This window comes from Oncorhynchus mykiss, chromosome 14 (assembly GCF_013265735.2).
Source record: "Oncorhynchus mykiss isolate Arlee chromosome 14, USDA_OmykA_1.1, whole genome shotgun sequence".
Classification (NCBI taxonomy): Eukaryota; Metazoa; Chordata; class Actinopteri; order Salmoniformes; family Salmonidae; genus Oncorhynchus; species Oncorhynchus mykiss.
The window spans coordinates 13679617-13705140 of record NC_048578.1 but is presented as its reverse complement, the minus strand read 5'-3'; the positions used below and the strand labels follow the sequence as shown (position 1 = coordinate 13705140).

The 25524-nt window shown below is 40.8% G+C and overlaps 2 protein-coding genes and 1 pseudogene across 10 annotated transcripts; 2 read left to right on the top strand and 1 right to left on the bottom strand.

Annotated features, from left to right (window-relative positions):
• Nucleotides 1-1076: 1076 nt before the first annotated feature.
• LOC110488852 (adhesion G protein-coupled receptor E2) lies at nucleotides 1077-17514 on the top strand. 8 transcript variants are annotated; one of them, XM_036943013.1, is made up of 12 exons: nucleotides 1110-1191; nucleotides 1298-1336; nucleotides 1597-1728; nucleotides 1828-1959; nucleotides 2464-2592; nucleotides 2718-2755; nucleotides 2877-2993; nucleotides 5015-5178; nucleotides 5646-5771; nucleotides 5899-6065; nucleotides 14059-14223; nucleotides 15171-17514. In XM_036943013.1, exons 8-12 carry the CDS (start codon nucleotides 5034-5036, stop codon nucleotides 15321-15323), a joined length of 756 nt encoding a protein of 251 aa, XP_036798908.1. In that variant the 5' UTR covers nucleotides 1110-1191; nucleotides 1298-1336; nucleotides 1597-1728; nucleotides 1828-1959; nucleotides 2464-2592; nucleotides 2718-2755; nucleotides 2877-2993; nucleotides 5015-5033; the 3' UTR covers nucleotides 15324-17514. The 8 variants fall into 8 exon arrangements, 6 of the variants coding, with proteins under 6 accessions (XP_036798910.1, XP_036798908.1, XP_021416955.2 ...); XM_021561277.2 differs by lacking the exons at nucleotides 14059-14223; nucleotides 15171-17514 and adding exons at nucleotides 6208-6366; nucleotides 7425-7916 and having other exon boundaries at nucleotides 1128-1191; XM_021561278.2 differs by lacking the exons at nucleotides 14059-14223; nucleotides 15171-17514 and adding exons at nucleotides 6208-6366; nucleotides 7425-7916 and having other exon boundaries at nucleotides 1133-1191; nucleotides 5649-5771.
• On the top strand, nucleotides 7932-22118 carry LOC110487738 (adhesion G protein-coupled receptor E5). 2 transcript variants are annotated; one of them, XM_036943011.1, is made up of 11 exons: nucleotides 7932-8670; nucleotides 17521-17621; nucleotides 17727-17816; nucleotides 18149-18280; nucleotides 18453-18490; nucleotides 18625-18741; nucleotides 18875-19037; nucleotides 19823-19945; nucleotides 20086-20252; nucleotides 20395-20559; nucleotides 21475-22118. In XM_036943011.1, the coding sequence occupies exons 2-11, from the start codon at nucleotides 17591-17593 to the stop codon at nucleotides 21631-21633; spliced, it is 1185 nt and encodes a 394-aa protein (XP_036798906.1). In that variant the 5' UTR covers nucleotides 7932-8670; nucleotides 17521-17590; the 3' UTR covers nucleotides 21634-22118. The 2 variants fall into 2 exon arrangements, with proteins under 2 accessions (XP_036798906.1, XP_036798907.1); XM_036943012.1 differs by lacking the exon at nucleotides 20395-20559.
• LOC118938749 lies at nucleotides 22094-23950 on the bottom strand (annotated as a pseudogene).
• Nucleotides 23951-25524: the final 1574 nt, after the last annotated feature.

Genomic DNA, 25524 nt, shown 5'->3' with positions numbered 1-25524 from the left:
ACAGGCATAGAAAGTACATTTTCCCTCATTAATGTAGCTATCGGTAGATTCAGAGCTAGAAGAGGGGTGGGGGTGTCAAGTGCAAGTGTTATTTTTTTATAAAAAAAATGGCGGGTGGTCGAGGTGAGGAGGATAATTATTTAAGATACTGTTTGAAGAGGTAGTGTTTCAGATGTTTTTGGAAGATGGGCAGGGACTCTGCTGACCTAGCTTCAGGGGGAAGCTGGTTCCACCATTGGGGTAACAGGTCAGAAAAGAGCTTGGATTGGGCTGAGGTGGGAGCTCCCCCCCCACCCGTGCCATGAGACCTGAGGTGGCAGAGCCGAGTGCTCGGTTTGGGCTGTAGGGTTTGAGCATAGCCTAAAGGTAGGGAGGGGCAGTTCCTCTTTCTGTTCCGTAGGTAAGCACCATGGTGTTGTAGTGGATGCGAGCTTCGACTAGAAGCCAGTAGAGTGAGTGAAGGAGTGGGGTGACATGAGGGATCTTGGGAAGGTTGAAAACCATGCAGGCTTCTGAGTTCTGGATAAGTTGCAGGGGGTTGATTGCACAAGTGGTGAGCGCAGCCTCCTGCGAGTTGCAGTAGTCCAGACAGGAGAGGACAAGTGCCTGGATAAGGACATGTGCAGCTGCACTCCGAACTGATGATTACTTGTGTGCTGCCATCTGTGTGCAGTATTGAACAGTTGTGGAGGCTGCTGAGGCGGAGAATGGCTCATAATAATGGTTGGAATTGAGGAAATGGAATGGTATAAAAAACATGGTTTTCATGGGTTTGATAATAGTCCATTCAGTCCATTCCATCCATTACACTCCATTTCAACAAACCCAACCTTCATTTATGTTGTGATGCAGTATTCACGACCACAATCTCACAAAACTTGGTTAAAGAATGACTTTATGAAAAATGATCCTATTTACACTTGGTAGTCGATTTTGGCAGTAAAGAATACGTTTCGGACTCATATAGATGCTACATAGGCTGTTTTCTAAATGAGAAGTTGTTTTTTAGGGGCGGTTGCTGTTTAAAGAGAAAGATGTTGCTAGATAAGATGAGCTATTCTTACTTCACTGTGCTTACCATATGCGTGATGTTACCAAATCATTACTTAGAATGAAAGCCAAGCTGGTATTTGACATTAACTCATCGCTTGTCAGAGAGCATGGGAGCAATTATATTTCTCCTGATTCTGGGTCAGTAAATGTTCAGCTTTTTATTTGACCAACATCACTGAGTCTTTAAAAGATATATATTATATGTATGTGTGCAGTTCAACCTTTCTTTTGTGTCTTCATTTAGCGCTTCTCAAGGACTATGGTCATGGAGCGCCACAGGAAGGTGGGTCTAAAGCTATTTTGTGTTATGCTATTTGTGATGATGATATGTAAATATGTATTTATCTTGACGTAAATATGATCTCTGTCAGAACTTTAAACATTATTTTCCTCTGATGTATAGAGCTTTGAATCAATACTCTTATGGATACCTTGAGTTTGAGAGTGAATCGTATGTAAGCAGGACTAGCCAAAACGTTTAAATGGCCATGCAACAACATTACACCTGTCATAACATTCTTTTGTATATGTGGTGTCATTTAGATATCGACGAGTGCAGTAGCAACTCCCTCATCTGTGGGGACAATTCAGATTGTTTCAAAACTGAGGGTAGCTACTTCTGTTTGTGTCATCCTGGGTTTGATGACTTTACTGGTGCCGCGCGACAATGCTTGGGTAAGAATTCTGTGTCTTTAGTATCATCCTTATAATCAGAGACTCTCACCCTCATCTCTCCATCTCCACTTCATCCTCACCAAATGCTTTTTCTTTCAGACATAGAGGAGTGTGTTACGTTCCCAAATATTTGTGGGAAATGGGGAACCTGTCTTAATCAGGTGGGTAGCTACCTGTGCACGTGTCCCAATGGATTTAGGAACTCTGGCGACGGACACACTCCGTGTGTAGGTGAGAGAAACACAATTCTTCTTGAGTCTTCTGACTGTCGCGTCCACTGCTGTGTTATTTTGACTGACCCATAATATTCTGTTTCTGGTATTTACCCCTTGTGTAACAGGCTTCACTGTGCCTGCTTTACTGTCCCTGGCTCAAACTAATTATCCTCTGATTAACAAACACACATAACTGTCTGCTTGACAACACATTAGTCAGATGCGCCATCGAAAAGGTACCATTTTGGTGATGAAGGTGGAAACATTTTAAACTCTCTTACACTTGGACTCAACATTATTTAGATATCAACGAGTGTATAGACATTCTCTCCATCTGTGGGGACAATTGAACATGCGTCAACACCGCAGGCTGTTTAAAACGGTGTCTTCCTGGGTTTAGATTAGAGCCTGAGAATATCACTGGTAAAATGTTTGTGTGTGACGTCCTTTCTTGTCATCCCACACTTTCAACATCTCTCCCTTAATTCCTCATCTCTTTCTTTCTCTCTTCCTCTTTCAGACATTGACGAGTGTAATACAGACGGAGTATGTGGAAATGTGGGCATCTGTCAAAACCTGATTGGCAGTTACTGGTGCCAGTGTCCTGCTGGATTTACTAACTTTGGCAAAAACCAAGCTAAGTGTGTAGGTGAGAGACAAGCACCATTCCACTTGTCGTCCATGATGTACTCCTTTATCATGCACAGGTCTGTACATAGTGTACTGTAGAAGGGTATTGAGATAACACTGTATGTCTCCATGTTTTAACTTTAGAGCTTATTTGTGACCAGTATGAAACACAGCCTGGACAGGTAAAGCTTTACTTTAGAATTATTACATTATTCATTGAGAAAAGGGTATTTTTCCTTGATCTTGAATGTCTTATGCATTTTCCCACTAATGCACATGCCCCCCCTCCTCCCTCCCTCCCAGACTCTACCAGGCTTTGATCGTTTATTTTCTCTGTTGAGAAACAACTGTTTGGTGTTGAGCAACTCTACGTTTTCTGGACCTACAAGATCGCTGCCATCTGGAGATATGCTTTTGACAGTAAGTCAACACACATGCAAACGCACACACACACTAGAGGTCGACCGATTAATCAGAATGGCCGATTAATCAGGGCCGATTTCAAGTTTTCATAACAATCAGAAATCGGTATTTTTTGGACACCGATTTTTTTTCACCTTTATTTATCCGTTATTTAACTAGGCAAGTCAGTTAAGAACACATTGTTATTTTCAATGACGGCCTAGGAACAGTGGGTTAACTGCCTTGTTCAGGGGCAGAACGCCAGATTTTTACCTTGTCAGCTCAGGGATTCAATCTTGCAAATTTACAGTTAACTAGTCCAACGCTCTAACCACCTGATTACATTGCACTCCACGAGGAGACTGCGTGTTACACGAATGCAGTAAGAAGGCAAGGTAAGTTGCTAGCTAGCATTAAACTTATAATATAAAAAACAATAAATCAATCATAATCACTAGTTAACTACACATGGTTGATGATATTGCTAGTTTATCTAGCGTGTCCTGCGTTGCATATAATCGATGCGGTGCTTATACGCGAAAAAGGACTGTCTTGCTCCAATGTGTACCTAACCATAAACATCAATGCCTTTCTTAAAATCAATACACAAGTATATATTTTTAAACCCGCATATGTAGTTAATATTGCCTGCTAACCTGGCTTGTTGTGAACTCTGTGAAGACTATTTCTTCCTAACAAAGACAGCCAACTTCGCCAAACTGAGGATGATTTAACAAAAGCGCATTTGCAAAAAAAGCACAATCATTGCACGGCTGCACCTAACCATAAACATCAATTCCTTTCTTTAAATCAATACACAGAAGTATACATTTTTGAACCTGCATATTTAGCTAAAATAAATCCAGGTTAGCAGGCAATATTAACCAGGTGAAATTGTGTCACTTCTCTTGCGTTCATTACACGCAGAGTCAGTGTATATGCAACAGTTTGGGCCGCCTAATTTGCCAGAATTGTACGTAATTATGACATAACATTGAAAGTTGTGCAATGTAACAGGAATATTTAGACTTATGGATGCCACCTGTTAGATAAAATATGGAATGGTTCCGTATTTCACCTAAAGAATAAACGTCTTGTTTTCGAGATGATAGTTTCCGGATTCGACCACATTAATGACCTAAGGCTCATATTTCTGTGTGTTATTATGTTATAATTAAGTCTATGATTTGATAGAGCAGTCTGACTGAGCGATGGTAGGCACCAGCAGGCTCGTAAGCATTCATTCAAACAGCACTTTAGTGCGTTTTGCCAGCAGCTCGTCGCTGTGCTTCAAGCATTGAGCTGTTTATGACTTCAAGCCTAACAACTCCCGAGATTAGGCTGGTGTAACCAATGTGAAATGGCTAGCTAGTTAGCAGGGTGCGCGCTAATAGCGTTTCAAACGTCACTTGCTCTGAGACTTGGAGTAGTTGTTCCCCTTTCTCTGCATGGGTAACGCTGCTTCGAGGGTGGCTGTTGTCGATGTGTTCCTGGTTCGAGCCCAGGTAGGGGCGAGGAGAGGGACGGAAGCTATACTGTTACACTGGCAATACTAAATTGCCTATAAGAACATCAAATAGTCAAAGGTATATGAAATACAAATCGTATAGAAAGCAATTGTTCTATAATTCCTATAATAACTACAACCTAAAACTTCTTACCTGTTAAAATGAACCACCAGCTTTCATATGTTCTCATGTTCTGAGCAAGGAACTTAAAAGTTACCTTTTTTACATGGCACATATTGCACTTTTACTTTCTTCTCCAACACTTTTTTTTTTGCATTATTTAAACCAAATTGAACATGCTTCATTTTTTTTAGGCTAAATTGATTTTATTGATGTATTATATTAAGTTGAAATAAGTTTTAATTCAGTATTGTTGTAATTGTCATTATTATTATTATTTTTTTTTTAAATCGGTCGATTTAATCGGTATCGGCTTTTTTGGTCCTCCAATAATCGGTATCGGCGTTGAAAAATCATAATCGGTCGACCTCTAACACACACGTACAAAACCCTAATGTCTCTCTTCTCTAGTTACTGGTTAATACCACTGATGTTCTTCAACTGGGCCTCCAGTCCAATGGTCACCGTAGTAGCTTGTGAAGTGACTAAGTTACTGAGGACGATTGAAATCTCTATCAGACTGATCGCTCCACTGCTGACAGAGAACGTGACCAGGATAGAGACCAACCACACAGGTAACACACACACACACTGAGCACATATTTACAATGGGGCGGCAGGTAGCCTAACGGACGTTGGAACAGTAACCGGAAGGTTGCTGAATCGAATCCCCGAGCTGACAAGATAAAAATCTGTCGTTCTGCCCCTGAGCAAGGCAGTTAACCCATTGTTCCATGGGCGACGAAGACGTGGATGCCGATTTAAGGCAGCTGCCCGCACCTCTCTGATTCAGAGGGGTTGGGTTAAATGCAGAAGATACAATTCAGTTGAACACATTCAGTTGGACCACTGACTAGGTATCACGCTTTCCCATTTACTTACCACTTCACAGGTACTGCAATCTGAGCACCATACTGACCGTAAACGGAGCACTAACGAGCACATTACATTGTGTCAACTTAAAATATAATTAATGCAATACTGTGTTCTTTCAGTAATGGTGATTTATGCTCTGTGTTGATTTTGTCAATATGTTGAAAAGCAGAGGTTGAGATTATGGTGAGAAGAGACAAGACTCCACCTGAAGGACCAGTCAGCCTGACCAATGAGAACACTCAATTTGACACCACCTGGGAGACGGTGGTTGGAGATGACCAGAATTACCCAGGTAGCCACAGTCCTGCAGTACCAATCGTCTGCTCCAAATATTATTAAAGGCACACATTGAGATATTGTGAGTTGTACATGTTCTTGTATCAGGCCTTATGTTTTCTTGTGTTGTTTTTTGTGTGCAGGGTTTGCGTATGTCTTTCTGCTCAGCTATAGGAATCTGGATAGTCTGAAGGACAACACTTCTCATCAGAGCCAGCAGCTCATGTCCAGTGCTGCGACGGTGTCCGTTAGCAACTCCAACACAACATACCTGCCCCAACAGGTTAATCTCACCTTCCATCACCTGCAGGTAACACTTGTCTCTACTTAATAGTTTCTGACTGTCAGTAAAACATGTTTTTCATTGATATATTTTCCATCAAGTCACATTTTTTCCTGAATTTTCTGAGTCTAAATGGAATTGACCCCAACCCATATACACTGTGTCCTAGTCCAGTGATGTTGACCCCACCTGTGTTTATTGGTCGGATGAGAATGAACCGGGGGTGTGGTCTGGGAGGGGTTGCACCTTAGTGATGTCAAACTCCAACCAGACTGTGTGCTCCTGCAACCATCTCAGCACATTCGCTCTGATGAGCGAAATGCAACAGGTAAAGGTGATGAGAACACTAACCAGTTTTCCATCCAACCTTTTTATGCGAGTAAAGTACATGTCGGATGAAAAATGTCATGACAGGCCTGATGGAAACTTTCTAAATGTCAAGAATACAAAATAAGCTAGACAAGGTGGGATTGTATCTGTAAAAATAATTATGCAAGACATGTCGTGGAAACGCTTTTATGGCCAAATATTGATATAATAACCATGATATGGAAGTAAACTTGGAGTCACGCTATGACGTGTGTGGTCCTCCCACTATGACTTGTCGGGAAAGCATGCAGTTTATTAGGCAACAGACTAAGTATGTTTATGTTGAACTTCACAGGGTGGTGAATGTGCATGGTGATGAGCTTGATGCTGCTTTCAAATAGCGCTGTGGGCTTAAGGGCACGTTTCAATACCGGAGTGGGCACAAAAAAATAATTGTGAGAAAACCCTCAGTAGAGTCGAAAATGCCATGTAAACCCATTTAACTTGTATTTTTTATTCGGGTCATGGACATTTTACCGCAAAGGATATTTTTATCTGCACTATGTCATCAAGCACAGCCTTTTATCTGCAACATGTCAATGTGATGGAAACACCTCTCTGGTGGGAAAATGCACATATTGTTTTAATGCTGATTTTAGAGTATTCCCATGTAAATCTGTTGCCAAATGGATGGAAACTTACTGTAGCTACTGTAGCACATCTGAAGAGGGAGAAAATATATTCCCAGATATCTGTGTCAGAGACTATCGTTGGCTCATCTGGAAGTGTTTGATTCATTTGTCACATTATTTAGGGGAGTTTGATATTTGTTGAGTGCTTAAGTGCTGATGTTCTTTTGGAGGCTCGAACGTGTGTTTTGATATGTTCGTATTGTCTAGATGGTGTGTGTCTGATGCTTGTTGAGTGCTTAAGTGAAGTGCTGTTGTTTGATATGTTCGTATTGTCTAGATGGTGTGTGTCTGATGCTTGTTGAGTGCTTAAGTTAAGTGCTGTTGTTTGATATGTTCATACTGTCTAGATGGTGTGTGTCTAATGCTTGTTATTCCTCTTCGGCAGGGAAGCGGGCAGCTGTCGTTGGTGATGTGGGTGGGTGTTGTTGTGGCACTGACCTGTGTGTTCCTGTCCCTGATCACCACCCTGTGGTGTCGCTTTGTCAGCCGCAAACGCCGTGGAGGACACCGGCTGCAACAGGATGTACAGCTACATAGAAAATAAGACATGGATTTGAACTATTTGTGTTCTAAGAAAAGCTTTACTTGGATTGAAATTCATTTGTAACATTGTCTCTTGGCTTGCAAGGGCATCCACATGCCAGCAATTCTTTTTTTAAGTAGTATGAAAATGTATCAAACAAACAAAAATATAAGAACACAACTTTATGTTAATAGATATACAATATCTCATGTGTCGAACTGTTATCAGTTCTGAAGTGTAACAGATGAGCTCTCATCTCTATGGCAACAGACATAAGTCATTTCAGTCTCATAAACATGGTTTGTAATTTGTAGAGATGAGAATACAATGCTGCATTTGTCCAGTATTATGCCACTTGGTTGTTGTTGTAACTGAGTTATTTTAAGTGAAAGTAATATTTTTCCTGTTAATCGACCTACCTTTGAGCTAACATACATCTAGATAATGTAGCCTTTCAATGTATTAGGATGCTTCGGCTATGGAAGGAGATTTCTTCAGGAAAATGATTGATTTCATGGACAAATAGTCCCACCACCACTTCAAGAAAAAACCCAGAAACCCTCTTCATTTGTGTAATCACAAAGACACACTAAATGTTAAGCATTGCAACCCCTTTCCCGTCAATGCTGATAGAGCAAGTGAGAATGTGAAAGTTAAGGGAAATGCTGCTGCAGTAACTTGTAAAATTTGCAGAAAGGTCAGTCATCTTCAAAATAAATCAAGAGCAAGACATTTTGAAAAGAAAAGAGAAAGATAAGTAGCCTTGCTTCAGAGTGAAATATGGATTCTAAGTCTGCTTTTGGTAAGGCAGATGGTTTATGTGGCCCTGTTGATAAGAGTCTATACTGTGCATGTTGGTGTTTTAGATCAATGTGTCCTCTTATGTCTGATCTTGGAGATAGACCCTCTACACTAGAGTCTAATTCAGGGATGGAACTCCTGGACGTGGTCTATGCAAAACTAGACAAATTAACCTGATGTGAATTGCGATGCAAATGGTCTTCTCATGCCACACAGTCAGTTTCTCTTTGTTTTCTACTTAAAATAATACTCCGTTGCTAGTTATGAGGAACTATTTTTACTTCCCTGCGCTAACCACATGCGTGAGGTCTCCAAATTATTCTTTAGAACTAAAACCAAGCTGACATGTAACATTAACTCACCAGCTGTCAGAGGTCATGGAAGCCATTCTATTTCTACTGATTGTGGGTCGGTCCATTTTCTACTTTTTATTTGACCAACACATCATCATTGAAATGTCCTTGTTTTTGAAAGAAATTCACATTTTTCGTTCATTAAAATAACATCAAATTGATCAGTAATACATTGTAGACATTGTTCATGTTGTAAAAGACTATTGTAGCTGGAAACGGCTTATTTTTTATGGAATATCAACATAGGCGTATAGAGGCACATTATCAGCAACCACCATTCCTGTGTTGCAATGGCACGTTGTGTTAGCTAATCCAGGTTTATAATTTTAAAAGGCTAATTGTTCAATTTCTCACATGGAATAGCCTTAATTTCTCAGAACAAGAATAGACTGACAAGTTTCAGAAGAAAGTTATTTGTTTCTGCTCATTTTCAGCCTGTAATCGAACCCACAAATGCTGACACTCCAGAAACACAACTAGTCTAATGGCGGCCAGTTTTATTGCTTCTTTAATCAGCACAACAGTTTTCAGCTGTGTTAACATACTTGCAAAAGAAACGACAGTCCATCATTAATTTAGGACATGAAGGTCAGTCAATGTGGAACATTTCTAGAACTTTGAAAGTTTCTTCAAGTGCAGTCGCAAAAACCATCAAGCGCTATGATGAAACTGGCTCTCATTAGGACTGCCACAGGAAAGGAAGACCCAGAGTTACCTCTGCTGCAGAGGATAAGTTCATTAGAGTTACCACCCTCAGAAATTGCAGCCTGAATAAATGCTTCAGAGAGTTCAAGTAACAGACACATCTCAACATTAACTGTTCAGAGGAGACTGCATGAATCAGGCCTTCATGGTCGAATTGCTGCAAAGAAACCACTACTAAAGGACACCAATAAGAGGAAGAGACTTGCTTGGGCCAAGAAACACGAGCAATGGTCATTAGACCGGTGAAAATCTGTCCTTTGGTCTGATGAGTCCAAATTTGAGATTTGTGGTTCCAACCGCCGTGGCTTTGTGAGACGCAGAGCAGGTGAACGGATGATCTCCACATGTGTCGTTCCCACCGTGAAGCATGGAGGAGGAGGTATGATGGTGTGGAAGTGCTTTGCTGGTGACACTGTCAGTGATTTATGTAGAATTCAAGGCACACTTAAACAGCATGGCTACCACAGCATTCTGTAGCAATACGCCATCCCATCTGGTATGTGCTTAGTGGGACTATCATTTGTTTTTCAACAGGACAATGACCCAAAAACAAACCTCCAGGCTGTGTAAGTGCTATTTGACCAAGAAGGAGAGGGATGGAGTGCTGCATCAGATGACCTGGCCTCCACAATCACCTGACCTCCACCCAATAGAGATGGTTTAGGATGAGTTGGACCGCAGAGTGAAGGAAAGCAGTCAACAAGTGTTCTGCATATGTGGGAACTCCAAGACTGCCAGAAAAGCATTCCAGGTAAAGCTGGTTGAGAGAATGCCAAGAGTAAGCAAAGCTGTCATCGAGGCAAATGGTGGCTACTTGATAATGTCCAGAATTAAACAGACCCTGTTTAGGAACGTTCAACACTATGTACTGTTTAGTAGTGGGATGTTTTTTCTGAAGATAATCTAGTATTTCGAAATTCACCTCTCATCTCCCTCATGTAGATATAATGAGAGCTTAAATGAGAAGAACATCTGTAGGCTATTCAACTTGTATCAACACCTGTGAAAGCTACTACTGTCAATGCTATTCTGTCTTCAGATCGCTTGGCTTTGAATCATGTGGTGGTCAATATAATCTTATTGAAAGTGTGACTGTGTTAACGTGTGAGGGATTATCACCCTCTCTTTGTCAATAAACAGTCTTTAATCTTTCCATCTCCACTACTTTTCCCTTTACCACTCCCTTTCTCTATCAGACATAGATGAGTGTGTTGAGAACCAACATTTTAGTGGGGAATGGGGAATCGATCTCAATCAGCTGGGCAGCTACCTGTGCAAGTGTCACACAGGATTCAGTCGCTATGGCAACAGACAAACTCAGTGTGCAGGTGAGAGACACATTTCTTCTTGGGTGCTGTTGTATTGGGTTTAGTCTAAATACTCTTTTGTCTGTCTTCCATGTACAGGCTGACTACTGAACCACTATAACATTCCTTGTCAAGTTTTATTTACCCAGGCCAAAACCTGAATGGCAGTTACTGGTGCCAGTGTCCTGCTGGATTTACTAACTTTAGCAAAAACCAAACTAAGTGTGTAGGTGAGAGTCAAGCACCATTCCACCTGTTGTCCATGATGTACTCCTTTATCATGCACAGCTATGTACATAGTGTACTGTAGAAGGGTATTGAGATAACACTGTATGTCTCCATGTTTTAACTTTAGCGCTTATTTGTGACCAGTATGAAACACAGCCTGGACAGGTAAAGCTTTACTTTAGAATTATTACATTATTAATTGAGAAAAGGTTATTTTTTCTTGATCTTGAATGTTTTATGCATTTTCCCACTAATGCACATGCCCCCCCTCCTCCCTCCCTCCCAGACTCTACCAGGCCTTGTTAGTTTATTGTCTCTGTTGAGAAACAACTGTTTGGTGTTGAGCAACTCTACGTTGCCTGGATCTACAAGATCGCTGCCATCTGGAGATATTCTTTTGACAGTAAGTCACCACACAGAAACACACATGCAAACGCACACACACACTAGCGGTCGATCGATTTTTCGGAATGGCCGATTAATCAGGGCCGATTTCAAGTTTTCATAACAATCGGAAATCTGTATTTTTTGGACACCGATTTTTTTACACCTTTATTTATCCGTTATTTAACTAGGCAAGTCAGTTAAGAACACATTGTTATTTTCAATGACGGCCTAGGAACGAACGGTGGGTTAACTGCCTTGTTCAGGGGCAGAACGACAGATTTTTACCTTGTCAGCTCGGGATTCAATCTTGCAACCTTACAGTTAACTAGTCCAACGCTCTAACCACCTGATTACATTGCACTCCCCTAGGAGACTGCCTGTTACACGAATGCAGTAAGAATCCATGGTAAGTTGCTAGCTAGCATTAAACTTATTATATAAAAAACAATCAATCATAATCACTAGTTAACTACACATGGTTGATGATATTACTAGTTTATCTAGCGTGTCCTGCGTTGCATATAATCGATGCGGTGCGTATTCGCGAAAAAGGACTGTCTTGCTCCAATGTGTACCTAACCATAAACATCAATGCCTTTCTTAAAATCAATACACAAGTATATATTTTTAAACCTATTGCCTGCTAACCTGGCTCGTTGCGAAGTCTGTGAAGACTATTTCTTCCTAACAAAGACAGCCAACTTCGCCAAATGGGGGATGATTTAAAAAAAGCACAATCGTTGCACGACTGCACCTAACCATAAACATCAATTCCTTTCTTTAAATCAATACACAGAAGTATACATTTTTAAACCTGCATATTTAGCTAAAATAAATCCAGGTTAGCAGGCAATATTAACCAGGTGAAATTGTGTCACTTCTCTTGCGTTCATTACACGCAGAGTCAGTGTATATGCAACAGTTTGGGCCGCCTAATTTGCCAGAATTTTACGTAATTATGACATAACATTGAAGGTTGTGCAATGTAACAGGAATATTTAGACTTATGGATGCCACCCATAAGATAAAATACGGTTCTATACGGTTCCGTATTTCACTGAAAGAGTAAACGTCTTGTTTTCGAGATGATAGTTCCCGGATTCAACCATATTAATGACCCAAGGCTCGTATTTCTGTGTGTTATTAGGTTATAATTAAGTCTATGATTTGATAGAGCAGTCTGACTGAGCGATGGTAGGCACCAGCAGGCTCGTAAGCATTCATTCAAACAGCACTTTAGTGCGTTTTGCCAGCAGCTCGTTGCTGTGCTTCAAGCATTGAGCTGTTTATGACTTCAAGCCTAACAACTCCCGAGATTAGGCTGGTGTAACCAATGTGAAATGGCTAGTTAGCAGGGTGCGCGCTAATAGCGTTTCAAACGTCACTCGCTCTGAGACTTGGAGTAGTTGTTTCCCTTTCTCTGCATGGGTAACGCTGCTTCGAGGGTGGCTGTTGTCGATGTGTTCCTGGTTCGAGCCCGAGTAGGGACGAGGAGAGGGACTTAAGCTATACTGTTACACTGGCAATACTAAAGTGCGTATAAGAACATCAAATAGTCAAAGGTATATGAAATACAAATCGTATAGAGAGAAATTGTCCTATAATTCCTATAATAACTACAACCTAAAACTTCTTACCTGGGAAAATTGAATACTCCTGTTAAAATAACCCACCAGCTTTCATATGTTCTCATGTTCTGAGCAAGGAACTTAAAAGTTACCTTTTTTACATGGCACATATTGCACTTTTACTTTCTTCTCCAACACTTTGTTTTTGCATTATTTAAACCAAATTGAACATGCTTCATTTTTTTTAGGCTAAATTGATTTTATTGATGTATTATATTAAGTTAAAATAAGTGTTCATTCAGTATTGTTGTAATTGTCATTATTACAAATGCATGTTTTTTTTTAAATCGTCCGTTTAATCAGTATCGGCTTTTTTCGTCCTCCAATAATCGGTATCGGTATTGAAAAATCATAATCGGTCGACCTCTAACACACACGTACAAAACCCTTATGTCGCTCTTCTCTTGTTACTGGTTAATACCACTGATGTTGTTCAACTGGGCCTCCAGTCCAATGGTCACCGCAGTAGCAGTGAAGTGACTAAGTTACTGAGAACGATTGAAATCTCTATCAGACTGATCGCTCCACTGTTGACAGAGAACGTGACCAGGATAGAGACCAACCACACAGGTAATATAAACACACTGAGCACATGCTGACCACATATTTACAATGGGTCAGCAGGTAGCCTAGTGGTGAGAATGTTGAACCAGTAACCGGAAGTTTGCTGGATCCAATCCCTGAGCTGACAAGGTAAAAGTCTGTCATTCTGCCCCTGAGCAAGGCAGTTAACCTATTGTTCCATGGGCGACAAAGACGTGGATGTCGATTTAAGGCAGCTGCCCACACCTCTCTGATTCAGAGGGGTTGTGTTAAATGCGGAAGACACAATTCAGTTCACAAGCAGCTCATGTCCAGTGCCGCGGCGGTGTCTGTTAGCAACTCCCACACAACATACCTGCCACAACAGGTTAATCTCACCTTCCATCACCTGCAGGTAACACTTGTCTCTAATTAATAGTCTATGACTGTCAGTAAAATATGTTTATATGTTTTTCATTTACATGTTTTACATTAAGTCACATTTTTTCCTAAATTGACTGAGTGGTAATGGAATTGACCCAAACCCATATACACTGTGTCCTAGTCCAGTGATGTTGACCCCACCTGTGTTTATTGGTCGGATGAGAATGGACCGGGGGTGTGGTCTGGGAGGGGTTGCACCTTAGTGATTTCGAACTCCACCCACACTGTGTGCTCCTGCAACCATCTCAGCACATTCGCTATGCTGAAGGGAATCCATCAGGGACAGGTAAAGAGAACACTAACCTGTTTTCCATCTCACCTTTTTATGCGAGTAAAGTACATGTTGTTTAAAAAATGTCATGGACAGGCCTGATGAAAACAGAAAATGTTTCTGAAAACTTTCTAATTGTCAAGAAACCAAAATAAGCTAGACAAGGTGGGATCTTTTTGTGTCTGTAGAAATATGTATGCAAGAAATGTCAGTGGAAACGTTTTTAAGGCCAAATATTGATATAATAACCATAATATGGAAGTAAACTTGGAGACACGCTATGACGTGTGTGGTCCTCCCACTATGACTTGTCGGGAAAGCATGCAGTTTATTAGGCAACAGACTAAGTATGTTAATGCTGAACTTCACAGGGTGGTGAATGAGTGATGAGTTTGATACTGCTTTCAAATAGCGCTGTGGGCTTAAGGGCACGTGACAAAACTGGAGTGTGCACACTTGCTATATAAAGCTTTTTTTGTTTGTTGAGAAAACCATCAGTAGTATTGAAAATGCCATGTAAACCCATGTAACTTTATTTTTTATTCGGTACATGTTAACTTAACCGCAAAGGGTATTTTATGTGCACTATGTCATCACGTACAGGCTTTTATTTGTAACAAATCATTTTGATGGAAACACCTCTCTGATGGGAAAATGAAAATGTTGTTATAATGCAGATTTTAGAGTATTCCTATGTACATCTTTCGCAAATTGGCTGGAAACCTAGCTAGTGTAGCACATCTGATGGGGGTGAAAACATATTCCAGGATATCTGTGTCAGAGACTTCCTTTGGTTCCTCTGGAAAGGTTAATGTTTTAAACTGCTAAATGTGTTTGATGCATTTGTCACATTATTTAGGGGAGTTTGATGCTTGTTGAGTGCTTGAGTGCTGCTGTTGTGTTTGATATGTTCATATTGTCTAGATGGTGTGTGTCTAATGCTTGTTATTCCTCTTCGGCAGGGAAGCGGGCAGTTGTCGTTGGTGATGTGGGTGGGTGTTGTTGTGGCACTGACCTGTGTGTTCCGTATCACCACCCTGTGGTGTCGCTTTGTCAGCCGCAAACGCCGTGGAGGACGCCGGCTGCAACAGGATGTACAGCTACATAGAAAATAAGACATGGATTTGAACTATTTGTGTTCTAAGAAAAGCTACTTGGAATCCATTTGAAAATATTGTCTCTTGGCTTGCAAGGACATCCAATTGCCAGAATTTGTATTTATTTAAGTAGTTTAAAAATGTATCAAACAAACAAAAACAAAAACACAACTTTTTATTAATAGATATAACATTTTGCATCTATAGAAATCAGTTCTGGAATGTAATAGATGTGCTCTCATCTCTATGGCAACATAAGTAATTTCAGTCTCATAAACATGGTTTGTAATTTGTAGAGATGAGAATAGTGGTAAATCCACTCAACGCTGCATTTGTCCAGTATTTCTTTTTTAAATTGTACCTTTCTTTAACTAGGCAAGTCGGCCTAGGAACTGCCTGTTCAGGGGCAGAACGACAGATTTGTACCTTGTCAGCTCTGGGATTTGAACTTGCAACCTTTCGGTTACAAGTCCAACACTGTAACCACTAGGCTACTCTGCTGCCTCTTTTTTAAATTGTAATTTTATGCCACTTGGTTGTTGTTGTAACTGACTTATTTGAAGTGAAAGTAATATTTTTCCTGTTTATTTTACAGTGCTTGAGAAGGTATTTAAATCCACAAATCATCTTGCTATTATATCCTTCATTCTGACATAAATGTCTAAATATGAGCTGTCCGTTTTGTAAAAATAATAAAGCACAACATCATGCTGAAAGTACAAAGAATTTGATAATTGCTCACCCAAGACATTGTTTTTTTTGCCTCTCATTAGGCTAGGCCTATAGAACTGCCCACATGGTGTAAACACTTCCAAACTGACTTAAAGGCCCAGTGCAGTCAAGAACATGATTTCCTGAGTTTTATGTATATTTAAACACTTTGAGGTTGGAATAAGACTGTGAAATTGTGGACATTATGATAATGCCCTTTTAGTGTAAGAGCTGTTTGAAAATGTCAGCCTGTTTAGGTAGAATGAAGTTTTGGCTTGCTGGTGACATCACCAGGCAGTAAATTAGTCAATAGACTAATAAGAAAGAGCGTTCCAAACCTGGGCTGTAATCATAAAAATCCCCCATCCCCCAAAAAATAAGCTTTTTGGTTTTAGTTGAAGGTTAGGCAGGCATATGGTTAGCCGTGTGTTTAAGTTTAGGGTTAGGATTCAAATTAAATTTTAATTAATTAAGAAGAGACATTTTAGAAATAAGCTGTGGCTGTAGTAACTAGTGACGACAAGTGCACAGAGAGGGATAGCTTTGTCAAGAAGACTTCGCGTTTTGTGTCAGCCAGACTAGAGAAATGTACTGTATGTCTGCCCTAAAATTTACCATTGATCATCATGAAGGAACATAGTGTGAGTGATATTAATATTGTAAATCTACTGTCTCCCACCATTTGATCATAGTTGCTTCTTCATTTTCCAACAGGCTGTTTATCACACAAATGCATTTGCCATCATTATCATGACTTTGATATCTCTCATTCTCAATAGGTCTTGAAACTTCTCTCTTCATTGGTTAATCGGCCTACCTTTTGAGCTAACATAAATCTAGATAATGTAGCCTTTCAATATATTGGGATGCTTCGGCTATGGAGGGAGATTTCGTCAGGAAAATGATTGATTTCATGGACAAATAGTCCCACCACCACTTCAAGAAAAACCCAGAAACGCTCTTCATTTGTGTAATCACAAAGTCACACTAAATGTTAAGCATTGCAACCCCTTTCCCGTTAATGCTGATAGAGCAAGTGAGAATGTGAAAGTTACGGGAAATGCTGCTGTAGTAACTTGTAAAATTTGCATAAAGGTCAGACATCTTCGAAATAAATCAAGAGCAAGACATTTTGAAAAGAAAAGAGAAAGATAAGTAGCCTTGCTTCAGAGTGAAATCTGGATTCTAAGTCTGCTTTTGGTAAGGCAGCTGGTTTATGTGGCCCTGTTGATAAGAGTCTATACTGTGCATGTTGGTGTTTTAGATCAGTGTCCTCTTATGTCTGATCTTGGAGATAGACCCTCTACACTAGAGTCTAATTCAGGGATGGAACTCCTGGACGTGGTCTACGCAAAACTAGACAAATGAACCTGATGTGAATTGCGATGCAAATGGTCTTCTCATGCTACCCAGTCAGTTCCTCTTTGTTCTCGACTTCCAAGAAAATGCCTGTGCTAGTTATGGGGAACTATTTTTACTTCCCTGCGCTAACCACATCCGTGAGGTCTCCAAATTATTCTTTAGAACTAAAACCAAGCTGACATGTAACATTAACTCACCAGCTGTCAGAGATCATGGGAGCCATTCTATTTCTACTGATTGTGGGTCGGTCCATTTTCTGCTTTTTATTTGACCAACACATCCACAAGTCTGTTTAAAATATTTAACATATGCATGTGTGCAGTTCAACTTTTCTTTGTCTTCATTTAGCGCTACTCAAGGACCAAGGAACAAGAGTTACTAGATGTGCGAATGGCTTTACTCAACCGAATTCCAATCCAGAGTTTCTGAATTGTATTGGTAATGATGGAGAATATGGTTATAATTTCCTGCATAGTATTTTGCTTTAGGAATGTGCTTTGATCAGTAATGTTGACCTCTGATAATCTCCAGCATTAAACAGACCCTGTTTAGGAACATTCAACACTATGTACTGTTTAGTAGTGGGATGTTTTTTCTGCTATTTTGGCTTCAGATCGCTTGGCTTTGAATCATGTGGTGGTCAATATAATCTTATTGAAAGTGTGACTGTGTTAACGTGTGAGGGATTATCACCCTCTCTTTGTCAAAAAACAGTCTTTAATCTTTCCATCTCCACTACTTTTCCCTTTACCACTCCCATTCTCCATCAGACATAGATGAGTGTGTTGAGAACCAACATTTTTGTGGGGAACGGGGAATCTGTGTCAATCAGCTGGGCAGCTACCTGTGCAAGTGTCCCACAGGATTCAGTAACTACGACAACAGACAAACTCAGTGTGCAGGTGAGAGAAACATTTCCTCTTGGGTGCTGTTGTATTGGGTTTAGTCTAAATACTCTTTTGTCTGTCTTCCATGTACATGCTGACTACTGAACCACCATAAAAGTCTATGTCAGGTTTTATACTGTACATACAATGGTTTTTGAGGTAATATGTCTCCATGTTTTTACATTAGAGCTTAATTGTGACCGGTATGAAACACAGCCTGGACAGGTAAGGCTTTACTTTAGAATTATTACATTATTAATTGGGAAAAGGGTATTTTTCCATGATCTTGAATGCATCTTGTATGCATTTTCCCACTAATGCACATGCCCCCCCCCCCCCCCCCCCCTTCTCCCTCCCAGACTGTACCAGGCTTTGATAGTTTCTTGTCTCTGTTGAAAAACAACTGTTTGGTGTTGAACAGCTCTACGTCGTCTGGACCGACAAGACCGCTGTCAACTGGAGATGTGCTTTTGACAGTAAGTCACCACACAGAAACACACATGCAAACACTAGAGGTCAGCCGATGAATCGGTGTCAGTATTGGCGTTGAAAAATCATAATCGGTCGACCTCTAACACACACGTACAAAACCCTTATGTCTCTCTCTAGTTACTGGTTAATACCACTGATGTTGTTCAACTGGGCCTCCAGTCCAATGGTCACCGTAGTAGCAGTGAAGTGACTAAGTTACTGAGGACGATTGAAATCTCATTCAGACTGATCGCTCCACTGCTGACAGAGAACGTGACCAGGACAGAGACCAACCACACCGGTAACATAAACACACTGAGCACACGCTGACCACATATTTACCATTTACTGACCACCTCGCAGGTACCTTTATTGAACACGATGGGAGACAGAGAGCTGGTTTCAAGCGCAGGGCACAGCAGGTGTTTATTTGTAAGGGACCACAGGAGGCGGCAGATAGTTGGGTCCAGTGGCAGGCAGAAGGTCTTACACAAAAAATCTAAAAAGGCAACAGTACAGGCAGGGAAAAGACTAGTAACGTCCGGGAGATCAGGCAATAGGTTGATAAGAGGAAATCCCATAGGCTATAGTGCAGGCAGGGAATAGACAAAAGGCATCGTTACTTTTTGCCTGCCTCACTATCATACACAGGAGGATTAAATTACAGATGCAAAAACAGAGCTCCTAATAGAAGTGTATCACAAAACAAACACCTCACAATGATGGGGTGCAAAGAACTGAACTAAATTGTGCGTGATGATGACATACAGGTGTGTGAACAGGTGATCAGAATTCAGGTGATTGGGATCTGGAGATTGAGCTGCGTTCAGGGGATCTATGTGTTTGAGAGTGTGAGCTGGAAAGTGAGCTGCGTTCAGGGGATTTTCGTGTTTGGGAGTGTGAGTTGGAAGCAGACGTTACAGTACCACAGGAAGACCACAATCTGAGCACCATACTGACCATAAACAGAGCACTAACAAGCACATTACATTGTGTCAACTTAAAATATAATTAATGCAATACTGTGTTCTTTCAGTAATGGTGATTTCTGCTCTGTGTTGATTTTGTCAATATGATGAAAAACAGAGGTTGAGATTATGGTGAGGAGAGACAAGACTCCACCTAAAGGACCAGTCAGCCTGACCAATGAGAATACTCAACTTGACACCACCTGGGAGACGGTGGTTGGAGATGACCAGAATTACCTAGGTAGCCACTGTCCTACAGTACCAATCATCTGCTCAAAATATTACTAAAGACATAGATTGATGGATTCACTTGGGATATTGTGAGTTGTATATGTTTTTGTATCAGGCCTTATGTTTTCTTGTGTTGTTTTTTGTGTGCAGGGTTTGCGTATGTCGTTCTGCTCAGCTATAGGAATCTGGATAGTCTGAAGGACAACACTTCTCATCAGAGCCAGCAGCTCATGTCCAGTGCTGCGACGGTGTCCGTTAGCAACTCCAATACAACATACCTGCCCCAACAGGTTAATCTCACCTTCCATCACCTGCAGGTAACACTTGTCTCTACTTAATAGTTTCTGACTGTCAGTAAAACATGTTGTTCATTGATATATTTTTCATGAAGTCACATTCTTTCCTGAATTTACTGAGTCTAAATGGAATTGACCCCAACCCATATACACTGTGTCCTAGTCCAGTGATGTTGACCCCACCTGTGTTTATTGGTCGGATGAGAATGGACCGGGGGTGTGGTCTGGGAGGGGTTGCACCTTAGTGATTTCGAACTCCACCCACACTCGGTGCTCCTGCAACCATCTCAGCACATTCGCTCTGCTGAAGGGAATCCATCAGGGACAGGTAAAGAGAACACTAACCTGTTTTCCATCTCACCTTTTTATGCGAGTAAAGTACATGTCGTTTAAAAAATGTAATGACAGGCCTGATGAAAACTTTCTAAATGTCAAGAAAACTAAATAAGCTAGACAAGGTGGGATTGTATCGGTAAAAATAATTATGCAAGACATGTCGGTGGAAACGCTTTTAAGGCCAAATATTGATATAATAACCATAATATGGAAGTAAACTTGGAGTCACGCTATGACGTGTGTGGTCCTCCCACTATGACTTGTCGGGAAAGCATGCAGTTTATTAGGCAACAGACTAAGTATGTTTATGTTGAACTTCACAGGGTGGTGAATGTGCATGGTGATGAGCTTGATACTGCTTTCAAATAGCGCTGTGGGCTTAAGGGCACGTTTCAATACCGGGGTGGTATTTTTATATTTTTATCTGTATTTTTATCTGCACTATGTCATCAAGTACAGCCTTTTATCCGCAACAAGTCAATGTGATGGAAACACATCTCTGGTGGGAAAATGCACATATTGTTTTAATGCTGATTTTAGAGTATTCCCATGTAAATCTGTTGCCAAATGGATGGAAACTTACTACTACTGTAGCACATCTGAAGAGGGAGAAAATATATTCCCAGATATCTGTGTCAGAGACTATCTTTGGCTCATCTGGAAATGTTCATGTTTTAAACTACTAAATGTAAGTGTTTGATTAATTTGTCACATTATTTAGGGGAGTTTGATATTTGTTGAGTGCTTAAGTGCTGATGTTCTTTTGGAGGCTTGAACGTGTGTTTGATATACTGTCTAGATGGTGTGTGTCTGACGCTTGTTGAGTGCTATAGTTAAGTGCTGTTGTTTGATATGTTCATACTGTCTAGATGGTGTGTGTCTGATGCTCGTTATTCCTCTTCGGCAGGGAAGCGGGCAGCTATCGTTGGTGATGTGGGTGGGTGTTGTTGTGGCACTGACCTGTGTGTTCCTGTCCCTGATCACCACCCTGTGGTGTCGCTTTGTCAGCCGCAAACGCCGTGGAGGACGCCGGCTGCAACAGGATGTACAGCTACATAGAAAATAAGACATGGATTTGAACTATTTGTGTTCTAAGAAAAGCTTGTAACATTGTCTCTTGGCTTGCAAGGACATCCAAATGCCAGCATTTAAATGTTTTTTTAAGTATTATATAAAAAAAAACAAAAATATAAGAACACAACTTTATATTAATAGATATACAATATCTCATGTATAGAACTCTTATTAGTTCTAGACTGTAGCATATGAGCTCTTAACTATATGTCAAAATACATAAGTCATTTTATGCTCACGAGTTTTACCTATAATTTGTGGCATGAATTTTCCTAGAATAGTGGTATATCCACCCAACGCTGCATTTGTCAAGTATCAAGCCACTTTGTTGTTGTTGTAACTATTTTCTGAGAGCTAATCAAGTGAAAATAATATTTGGCCCTGTCATTCAATCATCTTGCAATATTTTGCTCCAATCTGATTCAAATATCTAAATACAATTGGTCCCTTTCTTCAGCAATAAAGCTATACCACACTGAAAGTACAATGTATTTTACCATTGCTCTCCCAAAACATATATTTTTTTGCCTGCCCACATGTTGTAAAGACTTCCAAACACCCAAACTGACTTAAACCAGAAAGTGCCCTAACAAGAGCCAATGAAATACAACAACCCTCCAGACAATGTGGGCTGTGATTGTTCAAAATCACATCCCTGTGCCTTCCTGCTAGCCACCGCTGGTTGATGGCCTTAGTGCTGGCACGCAGTTTGCGCAGACGCAGTTGTTGCAGCCTCCGCTGCAGGGCTTTGGGGAGCTTGCCTCCCTTGGATGGGATCTCCTTCAGCCTCTGCTTGGGGGGGGGTTGTGAGGCGGAAGTCACATATGGTGGGGTAGTGGTTGTACATGTGTGGAAGTGTTATAGCCCTCGGCACTCACCGTGACCTCGTACTCACCCGGGTTCAGCAGGCGCCAGTAGTCCCAGTCAGGTACTACAGTAGGGGCAGGACACAAAATGGCTACTGGTAAGTGGTTGGCTTCTTTGGCCTACTAATGTCATAACATATTCCTGTAGTGCCATCTAGGGGCAATTTGACAGCATAATTTCTAGATTTTCTTGTATCATTTACTGACATAAAAAAATGTGCATGTGAGGAGGGAGGGAGCCCATCTGATCTAATATGGTGGTCTATGGCATCCATGTTCTATTATAGCATCCTCAATGCCAGCCTCTGTGTATTTGTCTCTGATTACACCCTTGCGTCCTCTATGGACCTTCTATACAAAGCAAAAATATAGAGTTAGGATCAACAACACCATCGTGTTGTGTTTACCTGCACTAGACACTATTGATGGACGAACCTGCTCCATGTAGAGCTGTAAAGACTCTTTGTTGTTCTCCCACTTGATGGGCAGCTCACTGGCATGAGGGAACTTATCACAGGACAACTCCACTGTTACAGAGGACAGCTCCACAGTTACACACTAACACGAGAGAAGAAGCTGTGGTGATTGCTCTTTATCAGCTCCGTGCACTCTATCCAATCATACACTCTTAGAGAAAAGGGTTCCAAAAGTGTTCTTGCGGTGTCCCCATAGGAGGACCCTTTTAGGTTTCAGGTTGAACACTTTTGGATTCCATGTAGAACCCTCTGTGAAAAGGGTTCGTCTTTCTACCTGGAACCAAAAGGGTTCTATCTAGAACCAAAAAGGGTCATTAAATGTGAAGACTGTTATTTTATCAAATCAATTCTCTATGTGTAATTATTATTACGTGATTAAACTAATCATGTAAACTTTAATTAACTAGGAAGTCGGGGCACCACTGGAAAATGTTTATAGAGTCTATTTCCCGAATTGACTCTTCAGATATTTTCATATCTTATTGATAAGTAATTTTCATTAATGTATTGTACCTCATCAGTTCTCATTACTGAATGTCACAAACCATTGGATATTTGCATGAACCCTAGCCTAAATGATGAATCAGCGATCTACAAATTGGCTTAATTATTTATTTACTAACTAACTAAATAATCACAGAAATACATAATCACACACACAATTAGTTATACAAGGGTTACTACATGATACAAAGACAAAGTCCCCAGTGGACGATATGACGGATTGGTAGACAAAGGAAAGGGGATGTGGACCGCTCAAGAGCGGGAAACTCATAGCTGATGACTACACTCATAGATATTGCTATTCTTACATGAACAACTGCTCATTCGAAAATAAATTGCAATTGACATATTTACTGGTGTATGTCTTGCTGTCTCTCTCTGTGGTCACCGGTCCGTCTGCTGGAGAGTCAATCGACAGAAAGTCTCTGGTTGTGTTCATAATGGATATGTCAGGCGTACCCATGGTTGTCGCATAGGATGGATGTTTCGGGGGTGTCTGTATTCTTGTCCTAGGCTTCGTACATTTCCAGCTGCAGACTGGTAGTTCGACGGCCTAGGATTTCTTACTTCTTGAATTGAATTGATAGTCTCAGAATTTAACAATTTCCAGCGGTGTAGCCAATGCTCCACGCTGTATGGTCCTATCCTTTGGTAGAGTTGTAGTGCCCAACCATTTCAACAGGTAGTGTCATCTCCATATTTTCTGGTCTGATGGCCTATAGAATTGTAGCAATTCCAATGTGGGGAATCCATCCCGGCGTTCTCTGACTTAATGTACATTTTGTAGGAAGTGGTTTTATACTCTGTGGAAGAAGGGGCGGTTCTATGATGCCTAATGGGATGTTTGGGCTCACGGGGGCGTGGTCACTGACTAGTTAAACGTTATATGAAAATCCATACTCTCATTTAGAAGGTTCACATTACATCTTTTCACAAAGAGTGTCATGTTTAATCACATATGTTTCACAATATTTATATGTAAACCTGACAGCTGGGAAATGTACACTTTTAGAGATACAGTTATGTGTGTTTCCTGTCCTTCATGAGATCATCAAATGAAACACACTCGACATGACTGTCCCTTAAGTGTACACGGACCATTCCCACATTCCCAAAAATATAAATATTGTTTAATTATTCAACTTTTGATGTCCAAGGGTCACTGTGTTCCACAGTTTACATTCCAATCTCGAACACAACAGAGCATAGAGGCAGCGTATTTTATGACCGCCCATAAAACAGCAGACTTCCTGCTCTCTCCCTCTACCAGAGAGAGCACACTGTAGAGCGGATCCACAGTAACCTGATCCTTCAGATCGTCACAGGAGAGTTATGGCAGGGTTCTCCAAATGGTTCTCCCATGGGGACAGCCAAAGAACCCTTTTAGGTTTTAGATAGCAGCCAGAATCTCCAGACAGCAGATCTGCCCTTTACGCAGCGCCTTTTTTATAGTGTCAATCACTCGAGTCTGCCATTTTTTTTCGGCAAGATTAGAATTGATACGATCAGAGTGAACTTGTATCCAAACTGCATCTTGTCAATATTCCATAACCCATTTGTGAGCATCTTGTGTCTCCCGTGACAGTTTTTTTGAAACACTGCCAGACAGACTCACACTCTGGTAATAGATAATGAGAAGGTTGTATAAAACTAAACAGCAACGAAGCACACACGTCTCCACTCACCAGTGACTTGATAAGCTGATTGTGGCCTGGCTGCTCAATGTGCCTGCTAGCTACTATTTGCTAGCTTCATTAACCTTTTGTGACTAGGTGGCAGTATTTTCATTTTTGGAAAAATAACGTTCCCGTAGTAAACGGGATATTTTGTCAGGACAAGATGCTAGAATATGCATATCATGGAAGGATAGAAAACACTCTAAAGTTTCCAAAACTGTAAAAATATTGTCTGTGAGTATAACAGAACTGATATTGCAGGCGAAAGCCTGAGAAAAATCCAATCCGGAAGTGCCTCATGTTTTGAAAGCGCTGCGTTCCAATGCGTCCCTATTGAGCAGTGAATGGGCTATCAACCAGA

Coding starts and splice junctions, on each gene's coding strand:
- LOC110488852 (XM_036943013.1), top strand. CDS start 5,034: ATGTTCTTCAACTGGGCCTCCAGTCCAATGGTCACCGTAGTAGCTTGT. Junction 6,066..14,058: donor TCACCTTCCATCACCTGCAG/GTAACACTTGTC, acceptor ACTGTGTCCTAG/TCCAGTGATGTTGACCCCAC. Junction 14,224..15,170: donor AGGGAATCCATCAGGGACAG/GTAAAGAGAACA, acceptor CCTCTTCGGCAG/GGAAGCGGGCAGTTGTCGTT.
- LOC110487738 (XM_036943011.1), top strand. CDS start 17,591: ATGGGAGCCATTCTATTTCTACTGATTGTGG. Junction 18,742..18,874: donor CTGGAGATGTGCTTTTGACA/GTAAGTCACCAC, acceptor GTCTCTCTCTAG/TTACTGGTTAATACCACTGA. Junction 20,560..21,474: donor AGGGAATCCATCAGGGACAG/GTAAAGAGAACA, acceptor CCTCTTCGGCAG/GGAAGCGGGCAGCTATCGTT.